The following is a 21,675-nucleotide window of genomic DNA, read 5'->3' on the forward strand; positions in this document are numbered from 1 at the left end:
TGGCCCTGTGTCCCCATAGCCGTGTGTCCCCATAGCCCTGTCCCCAGAGCCCTGTGACCCTGCTTCCCCATAGCTGCGTGTCCCCATGGCCCTGTGTCGCCGTGTCCCCAGAGCCCTGTGTCCCCAGAGCCCTGTGACCCTGCTTCCCCATAGCTGCGTGTCCCCATGGCCCTGTGTCCCCGTGTCCCCAGAGCCCTGTGTCCCCAGAGCCCTGTGACCCTGCTTCCCCATAGCTGCGTGTCCCCATGGCCCTGTGTCCCCGTGTCCCCATAGTTCCTGCGTCCCCATAGCTGTATGTCCCCATGGCCCTGTGTCCCCATAGCCGTGTGTCCCCATAGCCCTGTTCCCATAGCCCTGTGACCCTGCTTCCCCATAGCTGCGTGTCCCCATGGCCCTGTGTCGCCGTGTCCCCAGAGCCCTGTGTCCCCAGAGCCCTGTGACCCTGCTTCCCCATAGCTGCGTGTCCCCATGGCCCTGTGTCCCCGTGTCCCCAGAGCCCTGTGTCCCCAGAGCCCTGTGACCCTGCTTCCCCATAGCTGCGTGTCCCCATGGCCCTGTGTCCCCGTGTCCCCATAGTTCCTGCGTCCCCATAGCTGTATGTCCCCATGGCCCTGTGTCCCCATAGCCGTGTGTCCCCATAGCCCTGTTCCCATAGCCCTGTGACCCTGCTTCCCCATAGCTGCGTGTCCCCATGGCCCTGTGTCCCCGTGTCCCCAGAGCCCTGTGTCCCCAGAGCCCTGTGACCCTGCTTCCCCATAGCTGCGTGTCCCCATGGCCCTGTGTCCCCGTGTCCCCATAGCCCTGTGTCCCCAGAGTCCTCGGTCCCAATGGCCGTGTGTCCCCATGACCCTGTGTCCTGCATCCCCACAGTGCTGTGTCCATTGTCCCTGTGTCCCCCTACCCCTGTGTCCCCCGGCCCTGTGTCCCATGGCTTGTGTCCCGTGTCCCCTCCCTGGGTGGCCCTGCCTGCCACAGCACACTCATCCCAGCCCCAAAACCACACACCGCTCGGGTGTCCCCACCGCCGCTGGGACATGTCACGGGGACAAGGTTGACACACTGAGCTCAGGGGTCCAGGACCACTGAGCCACCACCCTGGGGACATCACCCACCCCAGGGACATTGGTGTTGTGGGCAGAGCAGGGGGGGGACGAGACCACGGCGACGGGGTATAAATATTGGCTAAATAGATTTATTTTCATACAAAGAATACACAGATCCCCCCGCCGGGATGCCCTGATGCCGGGGGACACCCCCAGATGTCCCCAGCCACCGCCCCGCCGGGCACCACCTCCGTTGGCTTTACTGGCAGGATCTGTCCCTGTCCCCAGGGTTTGGTGCCAACGCTGGTGTCACCTCAGGGACATCCCTGTCCCCTCTGGGGCCACCTTGGTGCCTGCGTCTGCCCGGTGCCCGCTCGGGGTTCACTGTCACCGGCCACCCTGCCCTGTGGGACACGCCCAGACCTGGTTCCCTGCTCCCTCGTGCCCATCCCAGGGGCATCTCTGGACATTTTGGGGTCCCCTCCATGCCCTAATACTGCGGCTGGTACAGACACCCCCCCCCGCGCCGTATGTACATGCTGGATAAAAGAAGAAAATACAGATATTTATAGCGAGGGGGCAAAATGCCCCCCTCCCCCCCCCCAAAGTGTCCTCTGCGTCCCCATCCCAGTGCCTCACTGCCAGCCGGTCCTGTCCCCTGTCCCCAGGATGGAGGTGGCCGGTACTGCCCCATCCTGGGCCGGCTGGGCACCCGTGCCTCAGTTTCCCCATCGGTTGTGGGGCTCATCGCCCCTCCCCGCCATGGGATGGTGAGACACAGAGGATGTGGGGTGAAGAGGACGCCGCAGTGGCCACCCCGTGGGGACAGGGACGTGGCCACCAGCCCCAGGGGACATGGGACGAAGCCGGAGGTGCCCCAGATTTACACTGGAGCATCCCACCTCCTGCCTCGCCCCGACGGAGAAATGTCACAGGCAGAGCTACCCGAAGTCCCCTTTCGTCCCCAAATTTGTCACACCGCTATCGCCCAGCCCCGGGCATGGGGGGCAGGTCTGGATCTGGCCACCCCACCTCCCTTTGCAGCAGGAGAGGAGGTGGCGGGGGCGGGGGTCCGCAGCGGGCTGGCGGGCTCGTGTCCGTCCAGCTCAGCTGCGTTTGGTGACCATTTGCCGGTCCCTCTTCTTCTTCTCCATCAACCTGGTGGGGAGCAAGGTGGTGGCCTTAGGGACCCCCCTGAAAGGGGCCTCCTAAAGGCACGGGGAGGGGACACTCACTTGCGGTTGCGGACTTCAGTGAGCTCCATGAGCCGCTCCTGGGCTGCCCGTAACTCGTCAAGGCGCTGCTGGTAGCGGGAGTCGCAGCCGTTGGTGCGCTCGTAGCTGGAGACCTGGCTGGAGAGCTCACTGGCGCGGTCCCGTAGCTGCTGGATGGATGAGTAGAGGTTCTCCTCGTCTTCCTCCTGCTCTGACACAAGGGTATGAGCTGGTGGGGTGGACAGGACGCCCCAGGGTGCTGTTCCCCCCTGCTCCAGCTGGGGAAACTGAGGCATGGGGTTCCCCGAGCTGCCCAGGCCACCTGCCTTGGCGTTGATGATCTCGATGTGGATGAGGAGGGCGGCGAGCTCCAGGTCCTCGGTGTAGCTGTTCTTCAACGGCACCGACCGGTAGCCTGCACACAACACCACGACACGAGCTCAGCCCCATGGCAGGGTCCGAGCCCCTCGCCACGGCCAGATCCCTGAGAAGATGATGATGATTGCAGGGGGGTTGGACTAGATGACCTTTAAAGGTCCCTTACAACCCAAACCATTTGATGATTTTGTGATTCTATGATGATGATTCTGTGATGATGATGATGATGATGATGGTGCAGATGGAGGGACCATACCTGTTTTGAGGCCCTTGACGGGGAAAGTGGCTTGTGCCAAGAAGTTGGGGTCACTGAACATGTCCTCCTCGTACACCACGAAGCGAAGGAAGGCAAACTCGGGGTTGTTGATGTCGAAGACGAACTGCTTGAAGAGCCAGACGGGGTTGAAGCCGTTGTCGGCTGTGGGGCGAGGAGAGAGCGGGAAGGGTCAGGGCGGGGCTGGACGCATGGACATCACCAGCATGGCACCAGCACGTTAGTGGGAGATGCCTGTCCTCTTCACTCCTCCACGAAAACCAGCCCCGTCACCCACATGTCCAAGAGGACCCCGAAGGGCACAGTTAGGGTTGTCCCGGCATCCCCGCCTGTCCCTGGGGCACAGGGGCTGGGTGGGAACATCACCAGCGTGGACCCTCACCTACGACGTCTGTCTTGTTCTTGCTGTTGTCATACTCAGAGCCGCACACCTCCACCTCCACGAAGGGGCACACGATGCTCCTCCCATTCTTGGGTAGGTGCCGGGCACCGAGGATCTGCAGGAGGAAGAGGAGGGTGAGGTCTGGCTACATCAGCTGAGGAAGGACTCCCCAGGGCAACCCCATGACTTGGCCTTTTTAGAATCATAGAATCATAGAAGGGTTTGGGTTGGAAGGGACCTTCAAAGATCATCTAGTCCAACCCCCCTGCCATGGGCAGGGACATCTTCAACTCGATCGGGTTGCTCAGAGCCCCGTCCAGCCCGACCTTGAATGTTTCCAGGGATGGGGCATCCACCACCTCTCTGGGCAACCTGGTCCGGTGTTTCACCACCCTCAGCGTAAAAAATTTTGGGTGTTTTGGGCTTGCCAAAAAGCTTCATGGCCATAATTAGTCACACCACACCTTATTTATGACCTTGGACTGGTTTTAGCTCGATTTTAGCTGTATCCGCCAAATTATTTAAAAAAACTTTGCCGGATTCATGCCATGCTCAAGAGTCAGGTGCCTACAAACCAACCTGTCTGAGCTCTAACACCGAAATTACCCAAGGGTTGGGTAAGGTGTTTTGGGGCTTGTTTTAGCTACTTTACCCTTCACCTCGCATTTGCTCAGGTTGGGTTCAGCTCTGTGCAATTTTTGGGTTCTCCTCTGGGAAAAATGATGCCACAAGCGGAGAAAAACCGACAAACCGAAGAGATCATGGGGTAATGATCTCCATGGAGCAAATATGGGGCTGAAACATGTAAAAACCACCCCCAGTTGACCCAAAACGGAGGAAGAAGCAAGCCCCCATCTTGATGGTGACCACCTCAGGGTGGACTTGCTGTCCTTGCCCACTTGCCTGCAGCTGCACCGTGATGGGCTCCACGATCTTCAGGCTGTTCTTATCGAAGGGGTCGAATGTCTCGTCCCTCATGATGTCAGGCTGCAGGACGTAGCCGCTGCGGCCACCGAGCATGAAGAGCGCCTGGTTCAGCTGCATTGGCTTGTCTGCAGCCGTGGGGACAGAGCAGCTTTGAGCTGTGGGGCTCAGGGACTCCCTGAGGTCCCCGGCCAGCAGGTCCTGCCCTGGCAAACCCCCGGCTAAGAGCCCCCAACCCTTGTCGGAGAAGGGATGCAGCTGGGTTTTGCATGAAGCACCCAAGAATTGCATGGAGATGTCCCCATCAGGATGAGGACAAAGGTTGGAAAGATCATCCAAACCATCTCCAGCAATAGGACCCAGGGCGGAGCCACCAGGGATAAGGATTTTGGGGTCACCTGTGGGGATGAGCCCAGCGGCCACCCCAGGAGCAGGATTTACCAGGTGTCTGGAAGTTGAGGGCCACAAGCTGGCTGCCACAGATCCACATGGGCAATGGGTCATAGTTGGAGGAGTCCAGGCGCTGCCCTTTGGGGTAGATGCGGCTGAGCTGGCGCCGGTTGTACTGCAGGAACTTCTTGCCCTTGCTGCGGTTGGCATACTTCTCTGCCTTGGTCTCCGGGAAGGAGGACATGTCCCGGTAGCACGCCTTGTCCGTGCCAATCTCTGAAAGCATCGAGGTGGCCATCAACAGAGGACATGGGGCTCTCTGGTGGCCCGGGGGTTGGCCCATTATGACCGCTTGGTTCCCCCTACCCATCTCTTCCCATGCTTATCCCATCACCCCCCTTCTCCAGCTCTTACTGTCCTCATCGAACGGCACCGGGCGGCAATACACAACCAGCTCGGAGAGCTCCAGCGCAATCTTCTTCCTCCGCTCCATGATCTTCCCCTCTTGCATCTGCACAAGGGGAAACAGGAGCTGAAAGTCTTCCCCCAGCCTCCTCCTTTGGAGATGTTGGAGACCATCCGCTGGAGAATGGGACCATCCACCCCCATCCTCTGCACCCTGGTGCCCCTCACCCTGGCGTCGGCGTTCTGCGTGGCCTCTCGGATCTTGGCCACCCACTCGCTGAGTTCCTCCTGCGTGTCTGCGGCCACGTCCAGTGACTGGGCTGCGTGGGACATCTGCTGGGAATGGATGGTGAAGACAAATGGTTTGGAGCTCCTCCCGTCTTTGGAGATAACTATAAGGACATCAGAGGGGGGCTTTACTCGAAGACATTCCCAATGGATGGCTCTGTGGAGCAAACGAAACCTCAGCGGTCCCGCTCCCGGGCCCCCACCAGCACCCCCCGGCACCCCACCAGCCGTTGGGGTCCTCTTGTGAAGGTTCCATTTTTCTAATGAATTGTTTCAGCTTTCCACGCTGAAATGCGTTTTCCTTTCAGCCAGGAGTAAATATCCCCTGAATCATCCAGACCTCCCAATTCCTCTGAATCCCCCGCAAAATCAACCAAATCCCTCAGAACCCAGCCTCGCGTTGCTCCCTGGCACGTTGTGCCAAGCATGAGCCCAGCTGGCAATTGCATGATGAGTTTGGGGAGCCTCAGCTCACGGCACTGAGCTTCAGTGCGGGGTGTGCGCCGTCCCGGCAGGCTCCCGCAGCTGTGGCGGGGACGTGGTGGGGACACTCACCGACGTGGCAGGACGGTACGTCGATGAAGCCTTTCAAGAAGTTCCCCAGGGGGCTGTTTTCCGACGACTGCAAGAGAGGAAGGAAGAGTGGGTGGTGGGGGGCGGCTGTGCAGGGCTGAGCCCAGCGCCCACTCCGTTTGGCAGCCTCCCTCCAGCCCTCTGAATCGGCCAAGTCCAAGCAAAAGCAGAGAAAAAACACCCTCTTGGCATGCTCTGCTCCGCGCATCCCCAAGCCGTTGGATAAGGGTCTGGACTGGAGCGGGGCTGGGAGCATCCCCCAGCCTCTGGATAAGGGTCCGGGCTGGCACAAGGCTGGGAGCATCTCGGGTGGCCTCTGTCCCAGGTGCGCAGGGACATGGCACTCACGGCCTCATCCTGCTCCTGCGCTTGCGTGCTGACGATCTCCTCCACGTAGTTGGCTGGGAACCACAGTTGCTTCTTGCCCCCGTAGTCCCCCCGCCACCTGCAAGGGGTGAGAGGATCAAGGAAAGCGGACCAATTTGGGGGGGGACAGGGGTGTTCATGCTACGTGCAATGTCAGGGAGCGGTCGGAGAAGGGGTGGGGGGACAGAAAAGGAGGCAGTTAAAACCCACCACGGGACGACCCACGGGAAAACCCGGGGCGTCCCCTCCACACCTCACCCACGGCGATGCCCACCCGGGGGCCACTCAACTGCCCTCACCAGCCGCCGTCCTGCTTGTCGACGTTGTGGATGATGGCCTGCTTGCAGAATGACAGCTCATCCTCCCGCTGCGCTTTGTAGTCGTAGAGAGCCTTCACTGTGCACTAGGCCACCGGGGAGAGGGACATGTGTCACCACCCAGCACCTGGGGATGCTGGCGGGCAGCGCTGCCTGCTCAGCCTAGCTCCTTGAGCCTCCACAGTGGAGCATGGGGGCTCCTGAGGGTCCAACACCCCAAACGATGCCCCCAAATTGCCCATGACAGCAGTGAGACATGTTAGAGGGGACAGGAGGGCTGGAGGTGCCCATGGTCCTGTAGGACCACCACATTGAGCGCAAAGCAAGTTCCTCTTCTGGGTCTCCCAATGGTTTCTCCTGGTGCACTGAAGGGGTTAATCCCCTGATATTCCCACTCTCCCTGGGAAAAATCCCTTTGGGTTAAGGTTTCCGGTGTCTGGTCATAGCCTGAGAGCTGCTCTGCTGCAAAGGGACCTTTAAGGCACAGCAGTGCTGGGCCATGGGATTGTAGGATCACATGGAAGGAATCTTGGGGCTCCAGTCCAGCCTCCTCCAGGGTCAGCTCCAAGACTAGCCCGGTCCCAAAAACCTCTGAGGATAGAGACTAGGTCAGCTCCAAGAACAGCTGAGTCCCAGAAACCTCCAAGGATGGAGACGGGGTCAGCTCCGAGACCAGCCCGGTCCCAAAAATCCCCAAGGGTGGAGACTGGGTCAGCTCTGAGACCAGCCCAGCCCCAAAAACCTCTGAGGATGGAGACTGGGTCAGCTCTGAGAGCAGCCTGGTCCAAAAAACCTCCGAGGATGGAGACTGGGCCAGCTCCAAGACCAGCCCTGTACCAAAAACCTTCGAGGATGTAGACTGCACCACCTGGGAGCTGACCCTAAACCTGCTCTTTTGGGGTTCCCCAGTGCAAAGGGATCCATGGGGGTTTCCTCACTGTTGGGGCAAACTTATGCCAGGTCCTTGCTCCAGGCTGGGCTTTCTCCAGACCTCGCCCACCATGCCGTTACAATGCTGTCACTGGAACTCGGACTGTCCCCAAGTGATGAGGAGGTGGGAAAGGTCCCACCAGCTCCAGCATCACTTGAGGGTCAGAAAAATGCAGCAAAACATCACCACTTCTCAGGTTGGTGGTGGGAGATGTGGTGGGTCTGGGGGCACACTGCCCAGGAGCCCCAGCACTAGAATCACCATGTCCCACTACCCTCCACCTCCCAGGGACACCAGCTTGGCCCCTTACCCTGGCCATTGGCATCTTGTTGGCCTCTACGTAGAAGTGGGGGGTCCGCACCTCATACAGGGCTCCATAGTCTAACTCCTGCAAGGAGAGACACCTGAGTGGGTCACCCGGATGCGGGCAGGGGCCACAAGGGGATGTGGTGAGAGCCGGGCCACCACGTGTGATCCAGAGGAGGTTGAGAGGGACCTAATATCCCTTTGCAACTCGTTGGAAGTGAATTACGGTGGAGTTATAACCGTGGGCAATGTCTGTGGAATGAGCTTGGGTGGTTCTGGTTGGGCTTCAACCGAGAGGCTGGAGGAGCCCTTCCCACGATGGTGGAGCTGGGGACAGGGCTTGGTTGTCCATGGCACAGAGCCCCCATCCCCACCATCCCCACCGCCAGGAGTACTCACGGTGGTGCCCATCTTCTCCAGGGTCTCCTCGTTGATGGGGTAGCGCAACTTCATCTTGCGGTAGAGCGGGTGCTTCTCGTAGTAGCTGACAAGGTCCACGAGGCTCTCGAACTCGGCTGAGCTGCCCAGCATGAAGAGCCGACCTTCCTGCTGGATGCGGCAGTGCTTGATCTTCCCCTCCGCCCTGGGGCCAAGAGAACCGGGGGGGATACGTGAGGGGTGGCTGGACGCTGGCTCCATGATGGGGATGGGCAGGAAGCGATGCCCTGCCCCAGCAGGAATGCCACCAGGGTGACCGCCCTGAGGACGTGGCTTTCCCATCACTGCAGCTAGGGGGTCCCCCCCCGTGACAGCATCATGCGTCCCACCGTGTCACCCTGCTGTCCCAGAGCAAACCCCTGCCACCCAGCATGGAGTCACAACAGACACGAGCCAGGCAGTTCTCAGCTTGGCCAGCAACATGGACACTGCGGCCAAGCCCGACTGGCCTCAGGGCACCGGGGTGGCCACACTCACCGGAAGGAGATGGCGTAGGAGCTGGGTTCACTGCGCTTGCGCACCAGGAAGGCTCCATCCCGCGGGACCCGCATTAGCATGTGCTCGGCCTGCAGGCGCGTCAAGCTGGCGTGGTACCACCTGGCCGGGCAGAGAACAGAGGCGGTGGGCTGGCGCTGGCATCCCCGTGCCCCGGGAGGCACCCAAGACCTGACACCAGGGATGGAGGAGGCTGGGGGACCCAGGGGACCAAGGGGATGGGGGCCATCCTCACTCTTTGCTCTCGTGGGCATTGGGTTGGGGGACGGGGTCGGTGAGGCGCATCTCGAACTCGTTGCAGCGGAGCGGCACCTCACGGTAGTGGCAGATGAGGCTGTAGAGGCTGTCGAAGACCAGGTTGTCCGTCAGATAGAACTTGGTGGCGCCGGCCTCCTGCCGCGAGTGGATCCGGCAGTGCTGCACCCGGCTGGACCTCCTGCCGTGGTGATGGAGGGAAGGCAGGGGTGAGTCAATTCTTCTTCATGTCCCCACCATCCCACGCTCAGGGGTCCATGTGCCGTGGAAAATGGTGGTGTTTCCCCGCCAAAACACCACTCCAGGCACCAAACTGGGGATTGGCTGGAGGGCCAACCCCTGGTGGGATACCCAGACCAGTTCGGGGAGGGTGAGATCCTGCCTCCCCCAGGGCTCCTACCAGAAGGAGAGGGTGTAATCACCCACGAAGGTCTCGCTCTCGCGCACCAGGAAGGTGCCGTCCTTGCCGCCTGTCTCGGTGCAGTACTCGTGCAGCAGCTTCTCGGCGATCTGCCGCCCATCACGGCCACCTCCCAGCTTCCCGTGGAACCACTTCTCCGTGAAGTGTAGCTCGTTGTTGTTGAACTCCTGCGAGTTCACCCCAAAATGGGAGAGATGCCCCAGGGTCAGCATTCCTCCCAGCCACCGGCATCAACTGGGGCATTGCCACCCTCTCCTCCTCCTCACGGAGTCCTCCCTAAATCCCCCTGCCCCGTGGATGCATCCTGCCCCTCACCCACCTCCTTCTGCTCCACCTCCTCCTCATCCTCGTTGAACTGGTAACGGGATGTCTCCTCTGAGTAGTAGATCTTGTTGCTCGTCAGGACGAAATAATGGGGGCTCCAGGTCTGGGAGGGAGGAAGAGCATCACCAGGGCAGAGAGGATGATGGCATGGAGGGACGGGGCTTTGAGACCCCTGTTTCTGCCCCCCTCACGTCCGCCACAGCATTGCAATGGTCTAGGAGAGCCCATGCCCCATGTCCAACCCAAACCCCAATGCTCATCCCTGTCCGACAGACCCCGCTTGGCCCCTGGCTGCCATTTGGCAGGGAGCCCCTTACATGGTCGATGGGGTCTTCGAGGTAGAGGATGCCATTCTTGATGGAGTTGCTGATGTCATTCTCCGAGTAACTGGCAGTGGAGACCTCCTCGTACAGGTTCCCTTCGACCAGCTTCTTGTGCTGGAGACAGCCCAGGGAGGGGAGCTCAGCGGTGGGCACAGTGTCCCCGTCACACTGAGCTCCCAGCCCTCAGGCCATGCTTGGGCTCCTGCAGGTACCTCTCCACCACCCCCTGTTCCTCTTGACTGTCTCTTGCAGTAGGACATGGGAGAGATGTCCTACTTGTACACGGAGGGATATCACTCTTGAGTCACAAGATTTGAGAGAATCACCATCCCTCCCAGCCCAACAGAGTCCTTGTCCCTCCTGCAAAGAGAGGCTTTGGGGTGGTGCCCACTCCACACCTTGATTAGGATCTTCTTCTTGAGCTGGGTGGGTGAGGGCAGCTCGTCGGCATTGATGTCCACCGGCTTGGTGAGTAGCATGTCCCCAAAGACCTTCTTGAAGTGAGAGGCCATGTTCCTCTGCTGGACAATGCTGCAGTGGTCTTCGATGGAGAGGATGATGGGGAACCTGGAGGAAGCAGGTGGGAATGGCAGCTTGGGACAAAGGTGAAGGAGAGGGGAATTCGGGCAGGGGTTGCCTGCCTGTCCCAGAATTGGGGTGTCATTGGGGGGGGCTGAGGCTTACTCAGAGGTGACAAACGCGTGCTCCTTGATGGTATGCAGCACGTCCAGGAACTTGATCTTGGAGGTGAGCGTGTGGCCGTGGTAGATGATGGGGAGATCGTCTGGGCCATCCCAGCAGTCCACTGAGTGGGGAGACACCTCAGTTAATGCATGCCGGTCACCGACTGTGCACCAGGGACCATGTTTTTGGGCCCCCAAAGGACATGGAAGACCCCCCACCCAGTGCCATGGGATGGGTGCAGGGGACGGTCTGTCTGAGGGACCGTGGGCTGCTGGGGGGGACTGAGCATCACCACAGGGTGCTGGGGGGACTCACGCTCGATGCAGCGGCAGCCCATGCGCAGGCAGCGGGCGTACGCCTCCAGGGAGGACTCGCTGGAGAACTGGTCCCCTGTCAGGTACCTGCAGAGGAGTGAGAGGGACCATCAGTGGCCAGGGCTGCCCAGCTAGGGGTGATGGGATGCTCGTGGGGGTCCCCGAGGAGAGCCCACCCTGTCCTTACGTGTTGTGGGAGGAGGAGATCCAGTACTGGGACAGGGGGTGGTTCATCTCCTCGGGCACCACGCGCTCATACTTGGCGTCCATCACCATGTTCTCCTTGGAGAAGAGGTATGTGAGGAACTAGGGGGGAAGCAGAGAGGTCAGAGCCTGCCAGGGCTGGGGAGACACACCTGGGTGGGTGCCACGTGGGGCCACCCACCTCGTCCAGCTGGAAGGAGGGGTCCGTCGCCTCGCTCGAGCCCTCCTTGAGGTAGGTGCACATGTAGTCCCGCACCACGCCCACGTCGCTGGCCCAGGGTTCCTGGGGTGCAAACATGGCCGCTGTTACGGGGCGAACCGGGCTGGGGCATCCCATGGGCGTCCCCAAGGTTGGGGCTGAGAGGGATGCTGCAGGGGTCTCTAAGGGTACCCACCTTCTGGTCGTGCAGCAGGAACTTCTGGAAGTCGTAAAGGGAGATTTGGCACAGCTCGGGGCGGTCCACGTTCCTGGGACATGGAGCGGCCATCAGTGAGGACTGGGAGCAGGAGTTGGGGTAGATCCCATGCGGGAGTCGAGGCTGCCAGTGCCCACTAGCAGCTTGGCCCCTTGATGCCCCCTGCTCCTGCCCCACTCCTGCCCACTGTGGCAGCTGGCAAGGGGCTTGGGGAAAGCACAGGCCATGGGGGTGCCAGGGGCACCCCGAGCTGTTGGGTGCTGCTAGAGCAAACATTCCCAATGTCACCCTGTGACCTGGGAGAGGCAGGCACCCAGCCAGAGCATGCAGCATTGCCCAAGGATGTGGGGAGGAGGGCAGTGTGACATGTCCCTGCCATCCAGAGGGACCTGGACAAGCTCGAGAAGTAGGCCCATGTGAACCTCATGAGATTTGATTGAGAGCAGCCCTGCAGAGAAGGACTTGGGGATGAAAAGCTGGACATGAGCCGGCAATGTGCGCTCGCAGCCCAGAAGGCCAACCGTATCCTGGGCTGCATCCAAAGCAGCGTGGCCAGCAGGTCGAGGGAGGGGATTCTGTCCCTCTGCTCCGCTCTGGTGAGACCCCCCTGGAGCACTGCGTCCAGCTCTGGGGTCCTCAGTCCGAGACAGACATGGACCTGTTGGAGCGGGTTCAGAGGAGGCTACAGAAAATGGTCCAAGGGCTGGAACAGCTCTGCTGTGGGGAAAGGCTGGGAGAGTTGGGGTTGTTCAGCCTGGAGAAGAGAAGGCTCCGGGGAGACCTTCTTGCGGCCTTTCAATATTTAAAGGGGGCTTATAAGAAAGATGGGGACAGACTTGGCGACAGACTTTTTAGCAGGGCCTGTAGCGATAGGACAAGGGGTAACGGTTTTAAACTAAAAGAGGGGAGATTTAGACTAGATATAAGGAAGAAATTTTTTAGGCTGAGGGTGGTGAAGCACTGGCACAGGTTGCCCAGAGAGGTGGTGGATGCCCCATCCCTGGAAACATTCCAGGTCAGGTTGGACGGGGCTCTGAGCAACCTGCTCTAGTGGAAGATGTCCCTGCTCATTGCAGGGGGGTTGGACTACATGACCTTCAAAGGTCCCTTCCAACCCAAATTATTCTATGATTCTATGATCCCTGGCACCCATCCCTGCTCATATCCCCGCTCACATTCCCGATCCCATCCCTGCACCGATCCTTGGTCACATCCCTGCTCCCATCCCCACACCCACCCATGCTCAAATCCTTGCTCCCATCCCTGCACCCATCCCCACTCACATTCCTGCTCCCATCCCTGTTCCCATCCCCACTCATATCCCTGCTCCCATCCCCACACCTATCCCCGCTCAAATCCCTGCTCTCATCCCTGCACCCATCCCTGCTCATCTCTGCTCCCATCCCCTCTCCCATCCCTGCTCATCCCTTCTCCCATCCCTGCTCCCATTCCCTCTCCCATCCCTGCCCCTCAGACCACCCTTGCCATCCCCACCATCCCCTCCAGCCCAAGCCTGCCCTGATGCTGGGAGATGCTCCGGGGCCACGTGCACTGCCCGGACCCTCTGCTCTCGCCAGGCTCTGCATTGCCCACCCGATGGATCCGACCCTTGGAGGCTTGGCCGGGATGGGAGCCGCTGGGCTCCCAGGTACTCACCGCAAGGGGAAGGAGAGCTCCAGCTGTTCGATGACCTGCAAGGCAAAGGTGGGGATCGGGCTTAGCTGGCTGGGGACACGCCACACCGGGCGGGAGATGCTTGGGAGGACAAGCCATGGCTCTTACCGACTTCTGTGCATCAAACATCAGGTTTTTGTAGAACTGGATGAAGTGGGAGAAAGTCATCTCATTCCTGGCTTCCACCTCCTGCCAGAGAGGGTGATGCATGAGAGCAGGGCCACCCGACTGGAGCCAGTGACACCAGGGCTGGCTCCAGCCTGGCTGTGGGGGCTTGAAGACCTTCTCCACACATAGCGGGGGTGCCCAGGGTGGTCTTACCACGAGCTTGTCCCGCAGGAACCTCATGTTGGGGACGCGGTAGTTCACCTGAGGCAGCATGGCCTTCAGGTCCTTCACCGTGATGCTGCGGGAGGGTGAGCCAGCGTCAGGGCACCGGCCAGACCCCGCAGAGGATGGATAACCCCTGGATGGGTCTCAGCTCCCGACATCGGGGATCCCACCCCAAATCCTGGTGCCAGTGTGGTCTCTGGCATAGGGCTCCCACCCTACCGGGCTGTGGATTTCCGCAGTGGCACAGGACCCCTAATTACACAGGATCTGGCACGAGTGTGAGCAGAGGGTTGAGGAGAGGGAGCACGCCCAAGAACCAACTGGGTGCTCTAAGCCATCATCCCATCTGGAGGTGATGCCCATCCCCATAATCTTTTAAGTCCAAATTCACTTGATTTGGGGTTTTTCCTGACTTGGGGAGATTTTTATGGGCTGCATTAATGGTCCAGCCCTTCCTGGTGCTGGTGGAAATGCAGCAGCGGGCGTGGGGGCATCGGGGTCTCTATGGTCCCTACAGAAGCAAGGCGGGGACTTGCACTTGAGTCTCTGATTTTTGGTGCCTTCAAGAACCCCAAATAACCTGGTACACCCTGCCCCACAAACCCTGCTCCCAGCCTGGCTCAGCCTCCAGATTTGGGGTGCAACTGGGGGGGATACGGCCCTGTCCAGCCAAACCCACTGGCCACTTCCCAACACAGGGCCATGCCGGTGCTCACCTGCCTTCCCGTGACCGGTCCATCCCGTCAAACTGTTTCCGCAGCCACCTGGGAAGGAAGGGTTGGACAGATGGTGCTCAGCCCCAGGGGGGACCAAACCCAGGCGGGTTTTGTCCCCCAGACCTCCAGATGGGGACTGGGAAATGGGACCTGCTGGTCCTTTCTCACCTCTCAATCTGCAGCGGGGTCTGGGCTTTCTGGGTGTCTGCCACCAGCCAGTTGAGGCCCGTTATCCACAGGTTGATGTCCTCCTCGCAGAAAGCTGGAGGAGGAAGAGGAGGGTAGTGAGGTTGGGATGGGGTAGATGGGATGCTGGGGTGGGGGTGAGAGCCTGAGGGTGGCTGGGGGGAATGGGGAAGGAGCCCACCCACCAGCCACACTGAGTGTCCGCAGCCTGAAGTCCATCCCGTAGAGGATGATGAAGCACATGGTAAAGTCGAGCTTGCGAGCGTCCTCGGGGTAGCGCTCAAAGTCCCGTGAGTTCTTCCCCAGGCGGATCTCCTTGATCTCCCGAATGTCGACTGTGGGGAGAGAGGGACATGGGACTGTCGCCAGCCACCCTGCTACTGCAGACATATGTGTGGGGCTCAGGAAGGCTGTGGGAGATGGGACTGCCAGGACACCACATGCCCTCTGGGGAGCCTTGTTCCCAGGATGGGGTGTCCCCATGGCACTGCCCATGGGTGTGTGATGGTATTGTGGGTGCTGTGGCCATGTGTCCTCTAGGGAGATATGTCCCCGCTGCCCTCCAGTGATGTGTCTGTTAGTGTGATGGCACCACAGGTATTGCATTTCCTTCAGGGAACCATGTCCCCGGAATGGGGCATCCCCGTGGCACTGCCTGTTGGTGCATGATAGCATCATAGATGCCATGGCCATGTGTGCCATAGGTGCCAGGGATCCGTGTCCCCGGGACAGGGTGTCCCTGCAGGACTGCTGCAGTTGCGTGACAGCACCATGGGTGCCATGGCCACGTGTCCTCCAGGGAACCATGTTGCCAGGACAGGGCATCCCTGCAGCACTGCTGCGGCTGTGTGACGGCATCATGGGTGCCACGGCCATGTGTCCTCCAGGGAGCCGTGTCCCCAAGACAGGGTGCTCCTGCAGCACTGCTGCAGCTGTGTAACGGCACCATGGGTGCCATGGCCATGTGTCCTCCAGGGAGCCACATCTCCAGGTCCTTGCAGCTCTGCCCCCAGGTGTGTGATGGCACCCCACTGCTGTGTGTCCTCCAGGGACCCATGTCCCCAAGATGGGATGTCACCACAGTGCTTCCCACTGGTTTCCCTGCTTTGTGGGTGCCATGTGTCCTCCAGACTCAGCCAGCCCCATCCCAGCCAGCACATCTCCAGCCGCCTCTCCCCTGCCTTCTCCTCCCCAAGACAGACCCTGCTCCAGGGCAGGCTGAGCTCATCTTTTAATTGAAGACATCTGCCCAAAGGTGGCAATTTGGAGCCCTGGCAGTCCGGACCACAGGGCGTTTCTTTCCTGCCGTGCTGCTCTGTCATTATCTCGCTATATAAAGCCCCGCCGGCGGCAGGAGGGCTGGGTTTCCGGACCGCAGTCTTCCTCACAGCTACGCTGCTGGGGGAGATTTCCAACCCCTGGTTTTGCCAAGCGGACATGTCCCACCAGGAGCAGAAAAATAATATGATGATATTAGTAATAATACCCAAAGTTGTTCTCGATACCCCGAGCATCACCCCTGGGCAGCTTTGCCCTCCGGGGCTGAGGCGCCGGCACCGGAAAGGACTTTGTGCGGCCGAGGGCGGCCGGACCACCGCGCCGGGGTATTGTCCTGACGAGGAAATGGGTCATTTCCCGGAGAATTTCCAGCCCGGCCACGTTTCCGATGCGGCGGTGGGGAAGGGTGCAGGCGTGCTGGTGCCTTGACAGAAACCCTCAGCCTAATCCAAAGGGGATAAATAAAAGGCGAGCGCAGGGAGGAATAAGGGATGGGGGAGAAATCGGGCTGCTTAAGCAAGAAAAGAGGTGCGGAATAGTTTTTCTTGGCAGAAAAGCTCCGGAAAACACTGGAGGTTTTATCCAACCTTCCCTCGCTGGATGATGACAAGCCAAATTTCACGAATCGAGGTGAGATTTTAGCACACGTGATACACAGGAGGCCTGCACCCCTGCATGTGCTTTGTTTTGGGACTAGACCTCAAGAAATGAAACCCCGTTGCTGTCTCCGTGCAGCCCCCATGGCTCAGAGCAAACCTGCTTTGGTATAAACAGGCAGATATTTGGGAGTAAAAATGGGTTTATAGGTTAAAAACCAGCTGCTCATCCCCAAACCTGCCCATCCACAGGGTGCTGGAGAGGGGTGCGGAGCCGGCGGCTACCGGGGCTCCGCCAACATGTCTCAACGCAGCCATCCCCCCAGTTCAACAATGCCAGGATCTGGCCTTGGAGCCAACCTCTGGGTGCTGCCAATAATCATAGAATCATCGAATGGTTTGGGTTGGAAGGGACCTCTAAAGGTCATCTAGTCCAACCCCCCTGCAATGAGCAGGGACATCTTCAACTAGATCAGGTTGCTCAGAGCCCCGTCCAACCTCACCTTGAACGTTTCCAGGGATGGGGCATCTACAACCTCCCTGGGCAACCTGCTCCAGTGTCTCACCACCCTCATTGTAAAAAATGTCTTCCTTTTATCTAGTCTGAATCTACCCTTCTTTAGTTTAAAATTGTTGCCCCTTGTCCTATCACTACCGTCTGTCCCCATCTTTCCTCTAGGCCCCCTTTTAGTATTGAAAGGCTGCAAGAAGGTCTCCCCGGAGCCTTCTCTTCTACACGCTGAACAACCCCAACTCTCCCAGCCTTTCCTTATACCAGAGGTGTTCCTCTGACCATTTTCTGTAGCCTCCTCTGGACCCGCTCCAACAGGTCCATGTCTGTCTTGTACTGAGGACCCCAGAGCTGGACGCAGTGCTCCAGGGGTGTCTCACCAGAGCGGAGCAGAGGGGCAGAATCCCCTCCCTCGACCTGCTGGCCACGCTGCTTTGGATGCAGCCCAGGATACGGTTGGCTTTCTGGGCTGCGAGCGCACATTGCTGGCTCATGTCCAGTTTTTCATCCACCAGTACCCCCAAGTCCTTCTCTGCAGGGCAAATAGCCCAGCCCCACAAAGAGCCGAGGGAAGAGGGAGCGGCGCGGGGCTGCACAATGCAACGCGGCCGGCGGCTTCCTGGAAACCACATCTGCAGCGGATTTGCAGCAATCATGTCAGAACTATGTCTCCAAACTCCTCCCTGCATTGTCTCAGGGGTCCCGGGCGATTAAAACACTCTGGAAGTCAGTTCCAGCTGCGAAAATCCCTTTTCTCTTCTAATGCAAAGTGAGCAGCGTGGTGCAAAGAAGGTTTTAAATATAGGGATGGTGGGAAGATGATGTAGGACCAGTGGCTTTTAGGGATGCTGAGAGCCTGGGAGTTTTCTTAATGCATTAGGAGAAAAGCAAAGCAAAGCGAAGCGGTCGGAGGGAATAGTTGTGCTGGGAAATCCCACTGGCCTGGGCAGATCTGCGGTGGCACGAGCTATGTTCCCTCGTGTTCGCCTCAGTCACCCCTTTTTGCAGGACACGTGGCAGCTCAGACCCTCCTGTACAGGGGGGACTGGGTGACTGCATCCCCCAGGGCTTCCCGTGGTGTTGTGAAGCTGATTTAAAACCTGAAATAAAAGATTTCCTCCTGGTCCAGCAGCGTTAAACCCCATCTGGATTTTCTCCTCCCCAAACGGTCCTATTTCTAATTATTTGGCGTTAGTGAGGCTGGAGGTGTGATCCCAATTAGCTGTCGTCGTGGCAAACCATCCCTCCGAAAATGCTCTTGGGCTTGCCAAGCTGCCTTCACCTCTATTTCTTTTAATTTCTTGTAAAGATCCCTTTTGGGCTGTTTTCCACTAGATTTCATTCTTGCACTGGGGACCAGGGTCTGCCGAGGGCGACGAGCTGGAAACCCTCCGGGATGAGGTTAATTTTGGAGGTGATGCTACAGGCAAACCCATCGGCATGGACACGCGTCCATCAGCTGCTTAATGAAGTGTGTAATTAGCCTGCATGGTGCGGTGCATCTCGGGGAGAGCCAGGATCCGTGTCCTGGCCCTGCCAGTCCGTAACAGAGACATCAACACTGTTGGTCGTCCCCGCTAATCCCTCTGCAAGCGGGGTGCCTGGTTGAAGGGGGGATTTAAAATGGCCCGGGCAGGCGTGAGGTCGGGCATGGGGTGGGAGCGAGATCCCAGGGTTGAACAGGAGATCCTGGCACTTCCATAAAATCACAGCGAGTGGGAGGACGTGCGAGCACGGAGCAGGGCTGGACCACGGGGTGAAGATGTTCCAGCCCAGCACAAAGACCGGGATTGCTCCCACCCAGGGCTGGGGGAAGCGGGTGGTGGGGTTGGATGGCAGGATTGTACCATTTCCAGAGGGATTTTCCTTTTTTTTTCCCCTTCTGGATGACCTTGGAGGATGCCCACTCATTTCCACGGAAGCCATTGCATGGGAGAAGCCAGATCGCAAGGCACCGGTGGGGAAACTGAGGCAGGGCATCGGGAGTGACCCGAGACCCTGACCTGGTGGTGTGCAGTGCTCCTGAAAAAAAACAAGGAGCTGGAAATGCATTATTTCCGTGAGCGGGGAACGAGCTCTTCCCCATGTGGACCAAAACCGCCTCTCCAAAAATGGGTGCACTTCCTCCCCTTGCCCATCCCTCCTCCTCCTCCTCCCACAAATCTGCTCCTGAGCCCAGCAGGTCTGGACAAGCACGGATCCTGCTCGTGCCAACACTCATCTCCAGATGCCACCCTCCTTCTCGACTCAAAGCCTCGCCATGGCCGACAATCTGGCTTGGGGTCGGCCCCTCTGAGCGGGAGCTGAACCCTCCTGGGGATTTTGCTCTGTCTCACACAAAATTATCGGTGGGTGGTGATTTTTGGGTGGGTGATTGGTGATTTTTAATGACACCCTCTGAGCCCTCCCAGGGAAAAGGCACCTGTCATCTCCCAAACCTCTAGGGTGGGCTTTGCCATCGTCCAGGTGAGATGATACCCCAAAACTGCGTTCCTCCCCACATGGGGATATGGGATGAGGCGATGGTATAGGTCCATGTCACCCCAACCCCATGTTTTCATCCATTGGCTCTTCTTAGCTCAATTTAAGAGGAGTTGCAAGCCTTGAGGTAACGAGCAACCAGTTCACGAGCACCAAGGCATGGAGCCCCACTGATGCCTGGCAGTGGGAGTATGCCCCAACAGCCTACTAGCCACCAGCAAATCCACAAATAAGGGTGATTTTTTATGGATGCTCTGGTGGGAGCATCTCCTGTGCCGGATGCCAGTGCCACCAGTCCAAACTTTGCATTGACATCATTAATGCATGTGGGGCAGAGCCCAGCTGGCCAAGTCCTCTCTGGGCTGCATGGGGCCACCATCATGCTCCACCCCATGCTGCTGCCTGCCCTGGAAGTCTGAGCACCCCATTTTGGGGGTTAAAAGCACCGTGAGCAGGCAAGGTGGTGGCCGGCTCCTTTACCTCCTTGCCAGGGAGGGTATAAAACCCCAGGGATGAAATGGCAGCAGCTTGAGCCCCACGGCAACTTAGGGATCATGTGAGGCTGGGATGGAGGAGGCGAGGGTTGCTCAGCCCAGCAACTCCTGCATTTATATCTCTGGGCATCCTACCATGGCTGGGCTCCCCACCATGGTAGGGCATCCCACTGTGGCTGGGCATCCCACCATGGCAGGGCACCCCACTGTGTCCAGGCACTCCACCATGGCCAAAGATCCCACCATGGTAGGGCATCCAATATGGCCAGGACCCCACTATGGCCAGGCTACCCACTGCGGCTGGGCACCCCACCATGGTCTGACATCCCACCGTGGCCAGGCTACCCACCGTGGCTGGGCATCCCACCATGGCCAGACATCCCACTGCAGCTGGGCACCCCACTGTGGCCAGGCACCCCACTATGGCCAGGTACCCCACTGTGGCCAGGCACCCCACCATAGCCAGGCACCCCATTATTTCCAGGCACCCCACCACAGCTGGGCACCCTACCACAACCAGGCATCCCATCATGGGCAGGCACCCCACCATGGCCAGGCATCCCACCAAGGCTGTGCACCCCACTGTCGCTGGGCACGCTGCCATGGACAGGCACCCCATTGCAGCCAGGCACCCCACTATGCCCAGGCACCCCATTGCAGCAGGCACCCTACCACAGCCAGCCACCCCACTGTGGCTGGGCATACCACTGCAGCCAGGCATCTCACCACAATAGGGCACCCCACCATGGCCAGGCACCCCCCTCCCAGGGACCGCATCACGGCTGGGCACCCCACGGCCAGTCACCTCACCACAGCAGGGCACCCCACCACAGCCAGGCACTCCACGGCCAGTCACCCCACCACAGTAGGACATCCCACCATGGCCAGGCACACCACGGCCAGGCACCCCACTGTGGCCGGGAACCCCACCGGCACATCCCCAGCCCACAGCGCCGCTGCCACTGATACTCACTGTCCCCTTCCACCTTCTCGGGCGTCCGGCTCCAGATGATTTGCCGGGTCTCCAACTTCACCTGGAAGGTCCTTCGCTCCGGCCTCTGCGACTTCTTTTGATAGAATAAGGTGAGGACAGTGCCTATCTCCAGGCAGCGGAGAATCCTGCCCATGTCCCCTGCCTCCATCCTGCTGTCCTCCAGAAAGCCATTGACACTGTTGAGCCTGGCCACGGACATCTTCACTGCGCGGCCATCGCCCGGCAGAGCCGCAGAGCCGGGGTTGTCTCATGCAGGAGAGGACGAACCAAATAGCCGAAACCTCCCTGGGGATTTTCTCTGCTCGCTCCAGGCACGGGTTTCCTCTACGGCCGATGTCCCCTCCGCCGCACCACGGCCGCGGCACAGAGCCGGGCTTGGCGACGGGGAGGAAAAGGGTGGGCTGGAGGTGCCGTGACCTTCTCGTCGAAGCTGAATCCGGCCCTGGCGTTGGCATCCAGTGGCGGTGGGAGAAGATGGGCAGTGCCAGCAGCGATGGCCTTGCAGTTCAGAGCCAGGGGGGAGAAAAACCATCCGGCCACTGCAGTATGGCGGGGGCACCTTTGTGGGTGAAGAGGGTGGCGTGGGGGGAAAACCCAGCTGAAAAAAAGCAAAGTCACCCCAAAACTGATGGTGCCTGCGTTGAGGTGGTGGATCCCCCCGGCCTCCGGGCCAAGCGGGGCCGGGGTTGGGAGAGGGGTGCGGCGAGGGTGTGCCGAGGGCTGCTCAGCCAGCCCGGGGAGCAGCGG

The 21,675-nt window shown here is 59.6% G+C and overlaps 1 protein-coding gene across 1 annotated transcript; it reads right to left on the reverse strand.

Annotated features, from left to right (window-relative positions):
- Positions 1-1,176: 1,176 nt before the first annotated feature.
- LOC143156075 (1-phosphatidylinositol 4,5-bisphosphate phosphodiesterase gamma-1-like) lies at positions 1,177-21,675 on the reverse strand. The gene is made up of 32 exons (XM_076328982.1): positions 20,908-21,675; positions 14,760-14,909; positions 14,557-14,650; positions 14,389-14,436; positions 13,661-13,745; positions 13,448-13,528; positions 13,322-13,356; positions 11,645-11,717; positions 11,431-11,532; positions 11,233-11,351; positions 11,047-11,132; positions 10,732-10,852; positions 10,446-10,614; positions 10,042-10,161; positions 9,720-9,827; positions 9,380-9,567; positions 8,960-9,160; positions 8,707-8,826; positions 8,191-8,374; positions 7,796-7,873; positions 6,537-6,640; positions 6,220-6,316; positions 5,854-5,920; positions 5,239-5,402; positions 5,020-5,116; positions 4,657-4,881; positions 4,195-4,343; positions 3,292-3,406; positions 2,892-3,053; positions 2,584-2,672; positions 2,279-2,463; positions 1,177-2,201 (listed from the first exon to the last, which is right to left on the reverse strand). Exons 1-32 carry the CDS (start codon positions 21,125-21,127, stop codon positions 2,150-2,152), a joined length of 3,888 nt encoding a protein of 1,295 aa, XP_076185097.1. The 5' UTR covers positions 21,128-21,675; the 3' UTR covers positions 1,177-2,149.

This window comes from Aptenodytes patagonicus, chromosome 2 (assembly GCF_965638725.1).
Source record: "Aptenodytes patagonicus chromosome 2, bAptPat1.pri.cur, whole genome shotgun sequence".
NCBI lineage: Eukaryota > Metazoa > Chordata > Aves > Sphenisciformes > Spheniscidae > Aptenodytes > Aptenodytes patagonicus.

Coding starts and splice junctions, on each gene's coding strand:
- LOC143156075 (XM_076328982.1), bottom strand. CDS start 21,127: ATGTCCGTGGCCAGGCTCAACAGTGTCAATGGCTTTCTGGAGGACAGC. Junction 11,533..11,644: donor TCCTGCTGCACGACCAGAAG/GTGGGTACCCTT, acceptor TTTGCACCCCAG/GAACCCTGGGCCAGCGACGT. Junction 2,673..2,891: donor CGTCAAGGGCCTCAAAACAG/GTATGGTCCCTC, acceptor TGTTGTGTGCAG/GCTACCGGTCGGTGCCGTTG.